Here is a 14,801-nt window from a genome sequence, read left to right on the forward strand (position 1 = left end):
GGATTAGCCAACTGGGTAGTCAAATCCGGTTTTGCTTTTGCCAAGAATGATGAGACTTTGCATCCGATGGTTGGTCACTGTAATTTTGAGGAACGTACTCTGTTGTCGTATCTGTACGAACAATTCGGTCCGGACCCGAAGTGCGACGAAACGGGCGCGACAGTGATGGGTGCACATTTTGTCTTGTGGGTTCTCTGCCTCACACGATCCAGCTCAGCGACAATGATTCATGCTTATCGTAATCTCACTCCCTCTTCTCTTTCACGCCCTCTTTGATTGGCCGTGATCTATGGGCTCCCCGCCTACTCGTCAAGAATCTCTCTCCGCGAAGCTCAGGTATATCCTTCGTCTTCTCGCTTTTCATGCACCGCCCCCCATTTCGAAAAAGGGGGAAGGTATCCGGTCACGGTAGTCTCTTGAACGAGCGGTAGTGGTTTTGGCTGACGATGGTTGCTGGTAACTAAGTGGGCAGAGTAGGTTTCCATACATATCAAGAAACGGTGACGGGTCCACTGAAATACCAATCACTTCATGGTTATATTGCCACCACAGAAAGCTTTTTGTCCTAGTTACTCGAGTGTTGAATTGAAAATTTCGAATTCATGTCCAGATCTCCGTCCTCTGAGCTCTTTTCTTGGAGTCATTGATTTGCTCTTCCAGGTTCGGGTTACTGTCTGGTGAGAGTTGGCATATTGCCTAACTTATTTTGATTATAGTTAGTACCACAAGAGCATGCCTTTGACGACGATTGGTGATTGTGTATCGCACCTGGATTACCCATTTATGATCATCGTCACCAAGGGGGATTTTGCGTGTTATGTCATCTGATTGTTGGGTAGTCAAGTCTTATTTGACTTCCATTCTACCTGTTCAGATAAGGTTAGCCTTACAATCAGCAATTCTGCGGTTGAAGCATTCGCTTGCACAGTGAGTATAGTGATTAAGAGTAGTGGAACCAGTCTCTGTACGGAAAATCAATGATGAATGCATCTAAAATCAAGCGTCGGATCGGTAAGTACGAAGTGGGAAGGACAATTGGTGAGGGATCATTTGCAAAAGTGAAGTTCGCCCGGAATTCCGAGACTGGGGAAGCTGTGGCTGTCAAGATCCTTGACAAAGAGATGGTCCTCAAACACAAAATGGCAGAACAGGTCATTTCTGATGGTTCTCTTTATTTTGCAGTTCCTTTTTTCAAAGGCATATGCTTCTCTAAGCCCTTTCGTCGACACCCTTTTGCATCCCTGTAAATTATCATCTTCTCAAAATATTCTTTGAAGAGTTGATGGCGCTGCTATATCTGTTGACTTCCTAATCCTTATTCACACGATGATATTGTTCTAGAGGAAGTGACTCAATTATTTCACCTGGCTTTTTCAGCAAAAATGCTCATTTATATTCATCTATGGACAGTTTTTCTCTGATTCTTTACCCTTATGTTTTCAGATTAGAAGGGAGATAGCAACAATGAAGCTAATAAAGCATCCAAATGTTGTCCGCTTATATGAGGTCTCTTTCTCTCTCTCTCTCCCTCTCTCTCTCTGTGCACACCTGCTTGTTCATACGGCGGTCTAGGGAAGCAATGGGGTGGTTTGTGTCATTTAAGTTGGAAAATGGCTTTGAGATTTACCTCGAACCCCTAGGTCAAGGTTGAAAGGTAATAGAGAGAGAAGTTGGAAATGACTGTAGATGGGCATTCACCAGAGGACTAAAGCATTTGATTAACTAGAAATTGATCCGAAAGCAAATGATTGGTTTGATCTGAACCAATTTGATCTTCAGAGACTCCCTTTTTGTTTAATTACTAATGCAGGTAATGGGTAGCAGGACAAAGATATACATCGTTTTAGAATTCGCGACTGGGGGAGAGCTTTTTGACAAAATTGTAAGTTGTCCTGCTCTCCATGTGTGGTTTTGTCATTTCTAAGATCTATTTTGCTTTAAATTAATTTGTTTTTGGTTTATGATTCTGTCGATTTACACAAAGCTCCATGCTAACTATACTAATCTCTAGTGCTTGACATTTGGCCATTCAGATGCATTTTCGAAGATAGAATGTTAATTAGGGCATCTTAATTTGATTGTTATTTTGCCCTGCATTGCTCTGTTCTTACTTTCTTTTCTTATTTTAATAAAGGTCAAGCATGGAAGGATGAGTGAGAATGAAGCACGAAAGTACTTCCAGCAACTAATTAATGCTGTTGACTATTGTCATAGCCGTGGTGTTTATCACCGAGACTTAAAGGTGCCTCCTCTGGTCTTTTCAGAAATTTGTTATGAAGGACCTTCATAATGTTACTTGTGTTGATTTTTCTCATTGCAGCCGGAAAATTTGCTGCTGGATGGTTATGGAAATCTTAAAGTTTCTGATTTTGGACTGAGTGCACTGTCACAAGAAGTCAGGGTAATACTGACCTCTTAAAATTTTCAAAATTCTGTTCTTTTATGATCTATGTGAAGTCTTATCAGTGTAACCTGAGGCCTTGTACTTGAAGACACTGTGGGATAGTTATATTACTCCTTTCTTTATGGACAATAAAGCGATTCCAAGGGCACTCTAGCTTCCTGAAGCTTACTTTGTTTTTCTCTTTCCTTCCTGAAAGTAATCAATGTTAAGGACATCACTTTTTGTCTCCTAGAAGAACTTTCAATCTGAGATTCATTTGTCTTTACAGGATGATGGACTTTTTCACACGGCTTGTGGAACTCCAAACTATGTTGCTCCCGAGGTCTTCACCTTCACTTGTTCTTTCCCATGGTGTAATATATTATCGATTAACTTTGATTATTAGGCTTGTAGTAATCTACCATCTTGCTGTTTAGGTCCTAAATGATAGAGGCTATGATGGGGCGACTGCAGACTTGTGGTCATGTGGAGTAATACTCTTTGTATTGCTTGCAGGTTACTTGCCCTTTGATGATGCTAATACTATGAACCTGTACAAAAAAGTGAGCATCTTGCTCTATTAACAAATAACAGTTTTTGCTCTCCATGAATCCGGCTTTCTTTACTGTCTTGCCATTGCTACCCTTTTCTGCAGATTTTGGCTGCAGAGTTTACTTGTCCCCCCTGGCTCTCTTTTGGTGCCATGAAGTTGATAACTCGTCTACTAGACCCAAATCCCGTGACTGTGAGTAACAATGCTTTTGGACTTTCCATTGTTTGATCTGTCCATTAGGGGATAGGCAGTTGTATGTATCTTATGAAGCATATAAGAATATCTGAAATGGTGCTCGAATCATGAGCTTTGTTTGAGTTTTCAGATGAGTGATGACAATCTCATGCATCATCTTTCAGGATCTAGGAATACCTGATGGTAGAAATTAAAGCACCATCGTGTCATACGTTGCCAGTTGCCACTATTGTAGTGTCAATTTGTAGAACTAGGGCGCATTAATTACTTGTTGAAAATTGAGACATAACAACCACATTTCCTTATGCTGTGCTCAGCAAACAAATCATTTTCAAAGAACTTTATAGGACGGGTTAGGTTGACTATTCCTGCGTCTGTTACAATTTACAAGCCATACCCGTTGGATTTGTTCGACATAGCACTAGTTGACACCTTAGAACTTTGTGTTGAAACTGGCTAATGCCATCTAGCTTCATTTATCACCAACGCACCACATAGGTATCAAAACTCATCTTCTAAATGTCTCTTCCTTTGCTTAGTCTACCTCTATCAGCAATTCTACGGAATCTCCGTAGCTCCAGCTCCACTTTAAGTTGCTGGGTCAGTTACCATCCAATGAAGTTTTTTTTTTTTACTGCAGCGTATTATCGTTCCTGAAATTTTGGAGGATGAATGGTTCAAGAAGGATTACAAGCCTGCTGTTTTTGATGAGAAAGAAGACACAAGCTTGGATGATGTTGAAGCTGTTTTCATGGATTCAGAGGTGAGTGGACCTCCAGGAATTCTGAAATGTCATGAGTCAGGATGATCTAGACAAAAGTGCTTGTGGCATTTTGGATTTATGGCCTGATGAGGAGTGTATTGCTGTCAATACAGGCGCACCATGTGACTGAGAAGGAGGAGGAACTGCCAACCCCCATGAATGCATTTGATTTGATTTCCATGTCGAAAGGGCTAAACCTTGGGAATTTATTTGATGGGGAACAGGTGTGTGAGACGAGGTTTGTTTCTTTTCGACCTTTTCAATCTGTGTCAACTAGATGAAAGTGGTTTGCAGAAAACATTTTCCATGACGTGATTCATTATGCTTCTCCACCATGTTCTGACAAGAAAATGGTGGAAAACAGAGTGCATAATGTATATAAGAATGATGAAATCATCAGTCTTGTGTGTGCTTCAAATACCCATTGGTTAAATTTAAAATGAAGTTGCACAAAGTCTGGTTCAATCTGAAACTTAAGTTCTTTTTGCCATTGAAAACTCTAGTAGAGAGGAAGAATTATGCCATCCTATATTGGTGTTCAATGCCTGATGGCAGAAGTGCGGAGTAAGGATCTCAAGAAATAGCAGACTGAATTGTTGTTCATGATTGAGCTGGGATCAGACGAATTGTTTTCCACAGTAACTTAGCTCAACATGGAATTCGTTGTCTGTTTCACTTCTTTCCATTTTCTACTTTAAAGAATGTCTATGATCTCACTGGCTGTAGGGATTTAAAAGAGAAACAAGGTTCACATCCAAATGCGCTGCAACCGAGATCATAAACAAGATTGAAGAAGCTGCAAAGCCCCTTGGTTTCGGTGTTCACAAGAAAAATTACAAGGTTCACGACACTACCAATAAATTTGATAATGCAGTATACCCAATAATAGAGTGCTTCAAGTAAACTAGGAGTTCCGGGTGAATTTTGATCTACTTTCTACTTTCTGCTTGTGTCCCTCAGATGCGGCTTCAAAATACGAAAGCTGGGAGGAAGGGGAACTTAAACGTTGCGACAGAGGTATTGTTATCTGAACTACAATTTTGGTACACATGGAGCTGATATCTTATCATAACTTCTGATATCTACATCGCTTTCAGATCTTCCAAGTCGCACCGTCGCTTCATATGGTTGAAGTGCGAAATGCAAAAGGAGACACCTTGGAATTCCACAAGGTTCTAAGCCCATAGTTTTCTTGGTCACGCTTAATGTTATTTTAATGCTTCTGTGTACATGGCTCCTGCAAATAGCATGCTATGTTAATAGCTGAAGAGGGATGCTGAAAATCTGGTCTCATTCGAGATTTTGCTATGATCCTTATGAATTTTTCTTTACTTCCTGCAGTTCTATAAGAGCCTCACGAACCACCTCGACGGCATCGTTTGGAAAACCGAGGAAGATATGCAAGAAACGAAGTAAAGAAGCTGGGTGGACTCGACAATTTTTAGAATAATTTCATCTTGTCATCTTCCCAACTGTCATGCTTTTGCTTTGTATCTTCGTTCTTGGAATGCATCATCAGACAAAAATAAACTGCAGCAGTATGTTGCAATCATGATTAAGAAAAGAGTGTCGCAATTTCTTCGGCATCCTCTGTCTTATTGTTTGAAAAGTCCAGAAAGGCGAGTTAGCGAAAGAACGAATAGAATCATTGTTAAGCATTGAGGAGGCTTCCCCTTCGGACATGTAAGGTAGTGTTTGTTTGTGTTCTTATTTTTTGTTCATGAACAGGATTCTTGTTTTTGTTAGGGACAAAAATAAACAGAAACACGTTTGTATGTGTTTTTGTTCCAAATCTATTTTTTTGTTTCTGAAAAGAAATTTGGAACAGAAACAAGAAACAAAAAAAAATTGTTTCTTGTTTCTGGAACAATTTGGAGAAACAAATTCTCTCTTCTTTCTTTTTTTCTTCTTTTTTCTTTGGCCGGTCACCGATCTTGGCCATGATCGACAACCGGCCATTGCCGGCCATCGAGGGCCAGCGACCTTGTTGGAGTGTCGCGGCCCCTAGCGAGCTCGGCCTCGCCGGGCGCGCTCGGCCTCGCCGTGGCCGGGCAAGGTCACCAGCCCTCGTCGGTGGTCGCCAGGCCATGGCGGCCGCAACAGGACAAGGTCAACGGCCCCTAGTGAGGCTCGACCTCGCCTTGGTTGGACGAACTCGGCCTTGCCGTGGTTGGGCGAGGCTACCGGCCCTCGTCAGTCGGTCGGCCATGGTCGAGGCAAGACGGCCAAAAGAAGAAAAAAAGTAAAAAGTAAAAAAAAAACAAGAAAACAAGAAAAATAAAAAAAATAAAAGAAACAAAAAAAAAAGAACACACGTGTTTGTTTTCTTTTATTAGAACAAGTTTACCAAACGCGATTTTTGGTAAAAAATTATTCTCCGAAATATAAATAGTATAAAATTTCGAAACGAGAAATTGATTTCTAACAAGAAATTGAGAATTTAAAAATTTTAGTTTCGATTTCTTCTTCAAATCTATTTCTAAAATAGAAATCTGTTCGAAATAGAAAAATCAAAGGTGCGTTCTGCAAACGGATTTTTGTTCAAAACCTGTTTTGGAGAACAGAAAAATAAAAAAATAGAGATAGAAATTTTATCATGTGCGCCCTAAGTCTCCTTCCCCTTGTCAAGCTTTCCATTGAAATCTTCTTTTAGCTTAACTGTACTTCAACTTTATTCCAAGAAAACCGACGGAAACTCTCCAGCAATTCTGGTAATGATCTGCCGCATCGTCCAGGCATTGGTTCGATTCCACTTAAAAGCAGTTTTGACCTTACCATAACCAAATAACCGATGAATTTACTATTGACAAATCGATCAGGTTGATGAGGGATGACCATAACAATATTGGATTAACCAACACATTTAGAAATTAACCGAAGGAATAATGAAAATTGCTAACGTATTCAAAAGTTAACCGATCATATTTAACCAATTTGTGACTTCAGCTCAAAACTTTTCGTATTGGCATGCCAACATACCAATTATAAATGATAAAATAGTTGAAAACCTTATATAACAGTCAAATAAGTTTTTTTTTTTTGTATACTAAACGAGTCTCCCCACTCAATATCAATCATAAGTTGGGAGTTTATGGTATCTTTAGCTATGAGATGCAACTCCTCATTCTTTAGGAACATGAAATGTCTAAAGACGTCACCACTATTATGAAGTATCGCTTGATCAAGGGTGTGGATTTCTCTGTAGATATATTTTCAGCAAAATAGTATTCTGTTCCTTACAATGTGATGCTCGACGCAAAGTTGTTTGACATGCCACCCGTGAATGTAAATGCGAAATCATCTTCATCCACCCATCGTCAGACCAGTAATCACCAACGCACAAATAAGTGCATCATAAATAATTCATGCAGAACTGTTGGCAAAATCTATAGTACATTAGCTTACATGACAAATGACTGGATTATACCTAATATAGCAGGCAAAACATTGATATAAAAAGCCCCCAAAGAAAGACGGTTCACCCCAATCAGAGGACGTGCTATTCAATTGTGAAAGCCATCCGGGGGGTACTTAGAAATCACACCTCTAGATGAAGCACTCTGCATGGTGCACGACATTATCTACATCATTGTCTGGACCTGGATGGCTTAAATATATTTTGCTTGTAGTATTTCAGCTCCGAGATGCTTTCCCTGATGTCATCCATTGCTCTGTGTTTGTTTTCTTTTGAAGGGGCTTTCTTTTGGTCTGTATGAAGGATCACATTCACTTTAAGTTGTGAACAAGCACTTAATTCCAAGCAACATTAGTCAAATAAACAGAAGGAATTTTACCAGCCAAAAATGACTTTATGTGATAGAAAGCACACCCATTTTTAAGCACATATGCACATAAACAGTCTACAAATGGGACAAGAAGGTTCATCGCAAGAAGTTATAGACCATTTCAAGCAAAACATATGAAAAAATGATTCTGCTTTTTCCATCAAAAGTTCAGGTATAAGTCATTCTCTCATGACCCCTCAATTTTACTTTTCACTGACGGTAACTCAAACTTGAGGCATAGATATCCCATGCAGAAGAAGCCATGAGATGCACTAGAATGATGTAGAGGAACCACACAAAATTACCTTTAGGATACCATCGGAAACACAGAGCCTTGATGCTACTGACATCAACGAGTACATGGGAAAAAAGACTAGCCAAATCGGGCATGTACTTCTGCAGACAAAACAACGAGATGTTTCAGAGAGTAACAAAGGAGCTTATGATGATAATATTCAACAGGTAAAGAATGCATCGAGAACAAACCAACAAGAAAACAAGCCCGATAGCAAGATTAAACTAGACCACTTTGCAAGATTGGCAGCAGTTAAAAGAATGAAACATTTGACATGCCAAATCATTTGGATTAGTATGAAACTGGCGGAGGAGACATTGACAAGGTGTTGATGGAATACAGCAAATGAGATGAGAATTCTAGACGTCATTCATGTGACGCTGCTCATGATCATGGACTATTACACAATCATTTGAGAAGTTAAGCAGTTAACTAGAGGGGAACCTACTTTGTTAGGTTCAAAAAGTTTCATATGTAAGAACAAATTCCTCTGTAGAGGATATCTCCACTGAATCTAAATATCCATAAATGTCACTCAGATGCATTTTTTGACAATGGTTAGTCTGTCCTTTGGGTAGAACTCTCTCCACAAATTTAGTTGTGACTCAGAATTTCAAACCGACTGATAATTTACTAGACAAGTTTTCTCTTCACCTACTACAGTAAGTTTCAAAATGAGCCCAAAGACCAGATATCAAAGTTCAACAACTAAAAGCTTAACACGGATTTTGAAAAAACTTCATGCCACTCAGATTTCTAAATACTGGCATCCATTAACATTTGATGAGCTACTGTAGAAAGCACCTGATATTGTACAAAAGAAAAGCACTATCCACACCATGAGTTCTTGTAGAGAAATTTATATATAACACAAGAAATCAATGGCCTCAGGACTTACTCCTCAAGCCGATATACATTTTAACTATACCTTTAGAAAGATAAGATCAACATAAACAGAATTCCCAGCTAAATGGGGTGTATAAGTTCCCACATTTTTCTTCACAAATTCCATAACCTGCACCATCAGAAATCATGATATTAATATGTACACATCCATATAGTAAAGAATCAATTTTGACTCGCAATTTAAAATTTTCTTTAAAAAGAAAAAAGCCATAATCTCAATTGTTCTAGATGGACAGACCATATGTACGTCCTCACACTTGCAAAGTCATCCACCCATAAGCCATTTCTATCACAATAACCTCAAGACAAATAAAGTCATACCACCAAAAAACATTTGTTGGCAACAAAAGAATCTATGCTCCCCCTGTTTATTTATGGAGTTGTAGACTAACGATGGAACTCTGTTTATAACTGAGGATACAGCCTTCGATATCACAAGTGTGACACTTTCACATGGGTTGGATGATTTTCTACGACATTTGCCCTTCAGTCTTCTTTCTTATTACGAAGTCAAATATAAGGAGCAAAAAGCTCAGTAAATCTGCTACATTTCACAATAACAACACCTGATAATGCCTAAAACTTTGAAGTTAAGCTTCAACATTTGAGAATGACAAGAAGATTTTTCCTATGGAGTTCATAAGGTGAAGGATTGAAGTGTTTGCAGGTATTTTGTAATGAGTTCACTAGTTTGATCCGAAGATACTGAAGTGAACAATCCAATAACGAATAATGCATCACATATAAATTTGATTAGATCTTCCTAACCTGCATTTCCGCTTCTCTCTCTGTTAACGTACTATGAAGGACCCTTTCTGTCAACCCTGCATAAATTTTAATTTTGTTAACCTGGTTTAACGCAACACTTCTCAAAAAAGACAGCTCCCTTCAGAACCTGAAAAAAAAAAATCAAAAATCAAATAAAAGAAGCCAGTTTTTTAAGTGCTCACCACTAGCCGCATGATGATCTTGACACCATTCTCCCATTCTATCCAGGCATTCTTTACTTTGATGGATGACTAGATCAGGACCCTAACAAGAGAGAAATATTTTTAAAAGAAGCACCTAAGATAGATATCAGACTAATGCAAGCGGTCAGAAAGAAGGATTTGAGAAGAATCTCCTGTCTAGCAGGTCAAGATTCAAAAGCATATATTAAACATCATTTGCTCTTTGGCTCTATTACAAACATAAATGACAAGCGTGATGCCAATGATGACAAGCAACTCCGCAAGGAAATAAAAATGGACCGCAGGTAGTATCTTTGAAAGCCACACCAGCCTTAAAGACCCACTTGAGAGAAACAAAGTACCTCAATAGATTTGGTCAAATTTCCATCTGTTATTATACAAGCAATCTCTAGAATCCTATCAACTTCAACATTTAAACCTGCATAGCAGAAGAAATAAAAGGGTGAGAGGGAAGAAGAAACAAACGTCCAGTAGCCTCGGCATAACAATTAGCACCTATATTCACCACAAATGTCCAAAGCTAGAGAAGAACTAGAGCAACTCTGGTTACACATGTCTTGACTTAAGCAAATGGTAATGCAGCAGAGGCAGAACCGGTTTTCACTGTTCATACTAAGATTACCATAACTTACCAGTCATTTCCAAGTCAATCCACACAAGAGGCATCCTGTACTCAGGCAAAGGCATCGCTGAACTTTTCTCGTCTGGTTTTTCGTTCTTCATCGGCACACCATTACCAGAACCATTAGCCTCTTTATTCTTCTTAGCTGAATATAAGAGTTACATATCAGCCAAAAAAACACTTCAAATTAGTATCTTCAATTTCAATTTAGATAATAGTGGAAATCGAAATATACATAGCATCTTCAATTTCAATTTAGATCATAGTGGAAATCGATATATACATAGTGTAATAAAGTGTAAGCAAGTGCTTAGTTTCTGAAACTCCCTCATCTAGTTATCATGACAATAAAACATAGCACCCCGCACAATCTCTTGTTCGACTATAATAGTCATCTAACTCCTCCTAGGGCCTCCGAGATAATCCTTTCAGCTAGGCATGTACATCCGAAACCCCAGTTTCCCACACGAACCCTCAGCAGTCAACATTGTGAGGCAATCTCCAACAATCGCGTAGGAATAATAACAACATAGCAAATGTCTTGTGGTAATTTACCGTCACTTAGAAATGTCTCCCTTGACTCTCGTGCCAATTGTATTGGCAGACAAAAAGTTATAAAGGAAAAAATGCATTATGCATTGTGCGAATAGAATCTACTGAAGTTCATGCCACCTCCGATGCCTTATTGAGAAGAAGGGTGTTCCGCCGAAGTTCGATTATGGCTACATCCTACTGATCATCAAAACACACTGACTGTTTCGAGTGCAGCGAAGACAGGGGGGGGGGGAGCAAAAGAGCTTCAGTGCAAAAAGGAAATTCTTTTTCCCTGTAAGTGTGCAAGTTCATGCTGCGGAAAAAAACCCATTCTCGGAGTGATTCAGATTTCGACACCGACTAAGGAGTCTATCGAATTTATTTGTACACATCAGTCTTCTCATATTTGCCAATTGCACCGCGACTTTCCAGTTCTCTAACTGAATATCGCAATGAGGTACGAAGTAAGTCCAGCCACGATTTCGAAGAAATTCAAAACGATCACCCGCCCATGCGCAAAGCATAAGCTCAAAAGTTTTAATTTTGCATCTGGATTCTCACTCGTCGCCATCAAAAAGTTAACTGTGCGGAAACTTCATTGTTTTTAAAGCTGAATCTGCTAAACAAACAGTCCCCATCGCATCTACAGCAGCTAGTCGACAACCACCGGCGGTAGTCGCCGAGCCCTAGCGCCGGCGCCCGGTGACTTCATCAAGCTCGAAACACTCAAGAACCCTACGCGATTCCACCGCAGCAGATAGTGGTGGTAGTAGTCAGGCAGTAGCGATCGGGAGCTCTTTTTCCCTGCAATCGGGTCTTAAGGAAAGGGAGGCGTGGACGTCACCTGAGCTGCCGGCGCTGCTCTTCTCGGGCGCGGCGGCGGAGGAACCGCCGTCGAGGCGGTCGTCGACGGCGTCCAGCTCCAGCACGGCGAAGGCGTTCGACATGCGCTCCATCCTTCCTTTGGGAATGGGCGCAATTTCCAAAGCGGGCCTGCCGTTTCGGCGAGAAACGGGTTACTTGCGGATTTTCTCCTGCGTGGGCCCGGGCTTTGCCCCGTTTCGAGGGTTACTAAGGTTTTTACCTTTTCCTTTTTTCTCGATTCAATAATTGCGCTTTGCCGTGCTTAGGAAGGTATTGTATGGCTGGAAATTTGCAAGACTTGCCAAGATTGGAATGGAAAAAATCATTTACCCGATGACGTGTCAGGCTATGATTGGCTCTTTGATGCGGTTCACTTGTTTAAATCATCTGTCACAATTTGACACGTCATTTAGTATGCTGATTTTATTAAGAATCAATATTATGAAAAACCACAAATCAATAATCTTATGACAAATTTATCTTCCATGAATTTTTATTATATTTTACTATTGAATTGCTAAGTTTAATGTGTATTAATTTGGATTTTATTCTCTATTTGTCATAAATATACTAATTTGTGAATCCGAGCCTGACAGTCAAAATAATCTTGGATTTTTTGGAGCACCCCCTTCCAATCCTTGCCTAGAACTATTGTTTTTGCTAGAAGGGGAACACCTTGGACCTCTTCATGGTGGCTTTGGCTTGGGAGGTCATTAGGAGGAAGAAAGCTCGGGTCTTCTGGCATGCGCTCATCTGGAATAACTCGATCACTCCAAGGTACCAAGTAAACCTATGGCTTATTGCCAAGCGCGGGCTTTCTACCCAAACTCTATTATTATCTTATGGCAAGATAGATAATGCCTTGTGTCATTTTTGCAATGAGGTGCCGAATTCTATAGATAACCTATTTTTTGAATGCTGCATCACTGCTGGCATCGCTTTCTTTTGGGCCGCAAGATGCCACCTTCCGTGGCGGAACAAGTCGTGGGGAGAGAACCTTAAATGGGCAGTTTCCTTTCTTTCGGGCAAAGACTTTTATAAGTGTATTACTCGTTTCTCTTTTGGTACTCTATGTTATCTTATTTGGAAGCACAGGAATAACATCCTCTTTAGGGAGCATAACTTAGCCATTCCGGCGGTGAAGAACCATATTCTTAAAGTTGTCAGAGACAAAGCCATCACCTTCAGGAGTGTGGACGATACTTTTAGAAATAGAAGGCTACAACGTAGCTGGGGTATCAATCCAATTATCTTTTCTTTGAGAGAACCCGGTGCTTCCTCAAAGCCGTAGCCTTCGTGGGCTTCAGGATTCCTGGTGGTTGCCCTCACTACGCTGCCTCCTTACCTCTTCAATTTCACTGGACGCCATGACTACTGACCGTATACGGGTGGAGATTGGCCGAAGTGGGATGTTGCTGGTGTCAATCTTTACTTGACTGCTCTGTGGCGAATGATGGCTTCTCCGTCCGAAGGGCGTCGCTTGCTGTGCTGTTTTGCTTTTGCCTGTTGTTTAGGCTGTTCTGTTTTGGTTGCCTTGCTCCGCTATGCTTTGCAGTCTTCTTTGTTTTTTCGGCTCCCTTCCACTCAATTTAATGTATTGTCACTTTGAGTATAAGTTTTTGGCGCCAAACTCTCTTGTATAATTTAGCTTAAAGCTCAATATATTCTTACATTTTACCAATAGATATATATATACTAGTTTGTGATTTTTTGTGATGTTGGTTGAATTTAACGGAATTGACAAAAAGTAAATTTGTCACGACAATTTAGGGTTTAATTTGTCAAAAGACAAATTTTTGATAAATTTTTCACAAATATACAAATTTAAGGTTTTTAGTAAACAAAAGTTAGTTTTTGATAAATTTATCAAAAAAAAAATGCCAATTTAAGGTTTTCGTGATATTAATCCTTCCATTGATTAGTATAAATTAGTGCTATTCGTGTTGTTGTTGAATGAAAGCAAGGAAAGTTTTCTCGGTCTAAATGCCATTGAATCGCCTATGTATTGAAGTGATCTATAAAATTGACTTGATCCAACATTCGATATAAGTGATTAAATACTAAATCACAAATTAAGAGAAATTCTTTCATATCCATGGCCTGAGTGCACAACTTTTGTGGCTATAACAATTCATAATTAATGTATAATTTCTTTTTCTAGAATTTGCTATAACGATATTGGTTTTAGAATTTCTTTTTTGAAATATCCAACGTTTGCACAATCCTGGCCATAACCATTCATAATTTGAACTTTCGATTTGGTAAAAAATCTAAAACCTTTTAAAATGTACAAATATTATTACGCAGAATTTTGTTTAATCTTTCACAATTTTCAGAACATAATTTTTTTTAGGTTATAATTTATAATAAATCTAGGCAATGTTTTACTCGTGCTTTCCTAATTAAACTGCTACTTTGACGTTGGAAATATATTTCCTGTGTTGTCACAGTATGTATCGAGTCCTAATTGACACTTCAATTTTGAGACTATTCAATTTTGTTTGACTTATTGTACTGCATGTATCACCATCGTGTGAATATTTTATACAAGTTACTCGTACCGTAACGAATATATATCATCGAAAATACTTTTAGACATTTAAGTAAAATTTCAATCCTATAAGTTTCAGTGCACGTGAGATTTGATTTTCTAAATTTTATTTTATGCAATAAGATCCTCCATCGTTCCCGATTGTGCAATTTGCTCCTCATAGTTTTATTTTGTTCATTCAAGCCCTCCAACACACTTGAGCTGGGCAATTAAGTGCTTCGTTTACCCGTTATAGCTAACAATATTAGATTAGTTCTTTTTCTCCTTTTTCACTGACCTGTTTTTCGCTAATGTGGCACTCAATTGGTGCCATCTTAGCATCGTATCATATTTTCCGCCACAATGACAATGCCATGTTATACATATATCATTGAACACC

The 14,801-nt window shown here is 39.2% G+C and overlaps 2 protein-coding genes across 7 annotated transcripts; one reads left to right on the forward strand and one right to left on the reverse strand.

The window, feature by feature from the left end:
• The first annotated feature begins 141 nt into the window (after positions 1-141).
• LOC104433912 (CBL-interacting serine/threonine-protein kinase 3) lies at positions 142-5,621 on the forward strand. 6 transcript variants are annotated; one of them, XM_010046812.3, is made up of 16 exons: positions 142-336; positions 611-677; positions 875-1,151; positions 1,444-1,506; positions 1,811-1,882; positions 2,135-2,242; positions 2,321-2,401; positions 2,673-2,726; positions 2,821-2,946; positions 3,039-3,128; positions 3,772-3,894; positions 4,008-4,118; positions 4,621-4,734; positions 4,855-4,911; positions 4,992-5,066; positions 5,236-5,621. In XM_010046812.3, the coding sequence occupies exons 3-16, from the start codon at positions 978-980 to the stop codon at positions 5,308-5,310; spliced, it is 1,323 nt and encodes a 440-aa protein (XP_010045114.2). In that variant the 5' UTR covers positions 142-336; positions 611-677; positions 875-977; the 3' UTR covers positions 5,311-5,621. The 6 variants fall into 6 exon arrangements, 5 of the variants coding, with proteins under 5 accessions (XP_010045114.2, XP_010045113.2, XP_039163241.1 ...); XM_039307307.1 differs by lacking the exon at positions 142-336 and adding an exon at positions 352-534; XM_039307308.1 differs by lacking the exon at positions 142-336 and adding an exon at positions 352-534 and having other exon boundaries at positions 611-660.
• Positions 5,622-7,180: 1,559 nt separating this feature from the next.
• LOC104433914 (oligoribonuclease) lies at positions 7,181-12,032 on the reverse strand. The gene is made up of 8 exons (XM_010046816.2): positions 11,852-12,032; positions 10,484-10,618; positions 10,193-10,269; positions 9,831-9,912; positions 9,649-9,704; positions 8,903-8,989; positions 7,985-8,075; positions 7,181-7,602 (listed from the first exon to the last, which is right to left on the reverse strand). Exons 1-8 carry the CDS (start codon positions 11,961-11,963, stop codon positions 7,481-7,483), a joined length of 762 nt encoding a protein of 253 aa, XP_010045118.1. The 5' UTR covers positions 11,964-12,032; the 3' UTR covers positions 7,181-7,480.
• Between the last annotated feature and the right edge of the window lie 2,769 nt (positions 12,033-14,801).

Source organism: Eucalyptus grandis, chromosome 2 (assembly GCF_016545825.1).
Source record: "Eucalyptus grandis isolate ANBG69807.140 chromosome 2, ASM1654582v1, whole genome shotgun sequence".
NCBI lineage: Eukaryota > Viridiplantae > Streptophyta > Magnoliopsida > Myrtales > Myrtaceae > Eucalyptus > Eucalyptus grandis.

What these genes read in the sequence shown, in the direction of transcription:
- LOC104433914 (XM_010046816.2), bottom strand. Translation starts at nt 11,963, where the DNA reads ATGGAGCGCATGTCGAACGCCTTCGCCGTGCTGGAGCTGGACGCCGTC. An exon ending in GAGCAGCGCCGGCAGCTCAG is followed by an intron (nt 10,619 to 11,851) that starts GTGACGTCCACG and finishes TCTTATATTCAG; the next exon opens with CTAAGAAGAATAAAGAGGCT. An exon ending in AGATCATCATGCGGCTAGTG is followed by an intron (nt 9,705 to 9,830) that starts GTGAGCACTTAA and finishes AAATTTATGCAG; the next exon opens with GGTTGACAGAAAGGGTCCTT.
- LOC104433912 (XM_010046812.3), top strand. Translation starts at nt 978, where the DNA reads ATGATGAATGCATCTAAAATCAAGCGTCGGATCGGTAAGTACGAAGTG. An exon ending in TTTATCACCGAGACTTAAAG is followed by an intron (nt 2,243 to 2,320) that starts GTGCCTCCTCTG and finishes TTCTCATTGCAG; the next exon opens with CCGGAAAATTTGCTGCTGGA. An exon ending in ACTTAAACGTTGCGACAGAG is followed by an intron (nt 4,912 to 4,991) that starts GTATTGTTATCT and finishes CATCGCTTTCAG; the next exon opens with ATCTTCCAAGTCGCACCGTC.